Source organism: Plasmopara halstedii (assembly GCF_900000015.1).
Source record: "Plasmopara halstedii genome assembly, contig: Scaffold_444, whole genome shotgun sequence".
Lineage (NCBI taxonomy): Eukaryota > Oomycota > Peronosporomycetes > Peronosporales > Peronosporaceae > Plasmopara > Plasmopara halstedii.
This window is the reverse complement of record NW_020187364.1, coordinates 273,378-273,867: the sequence shown is the minus strand read 5'-3', so window position 1 is coordinate 273,867 and position 490 is coordinate 273,378. Positions and strand designations below refer to the sequence as shown.

Below are 490 nucleotides of genomic sequence, written 5' to 3'. Positions count from 1 at the left end.
ACCAGAGCGGATAGCAAGCGTCAGGTTCTCGCGCAATTTGCTGCTCACATAGACTTGACCAATATCCAACAATGAAACGGGAGTCTTGGAAGAAGCAGAAGCCATCGATGCAAGCGATTCAAGTGTGAGACTTTTCCCTTGGACGCCCGATGATAACAGGTCCATCACCGACTTAAGTGATGCCTTTTGCGTTATAATCGGGGCAATTTCTTCATCGTCTTGACTGATGAGATCCAGCTGGTTTGGTGCAGTAATCAAATATTTTAAAGTAGCGTCCACGTCGACGTCACACTCGACGTCCGAGTAATCCGATTCGTCCGAGTCACTATCAACATCAGAGTTTTTTTTTCTAAGCCTGACGTATGGCTGGAGCTAGTTTTTAGCAACAATGCCCAAGATGGCTCGAGAGCGCAAAGAAAATACAAAGTCAACGCGAAGATGTAGAAGGCGCGTCAGTTTGTCAAGATGTAGAAACTCCGGCAAGCTCGCA

General features: G+C 46.7%; 1 protein-coding gene across 1 annotated transcript in view; it reads right to left on the bottom strand.

Moving 5' to 3' along the window:
* PHALS_10016 (camkk camkk-meta protein kinase) overlaps window positions 1–490 on the bottom strand; it is a gene marked incomplete at both ends in the record, with an annotated part of 906 nt that overhangs the window by 68 nt on the left and 348 nt on the right. Inside the window, one exon of the mRNA XM_024725365.1 lies at window positions 49–325. Within this exon, the coding sequence (XP_024576149.1) occupies window positions 49–325 (277 nt within the window). The remainder of the gene's footprint in view (window positions 1–48; window positions 326–490) is intronic.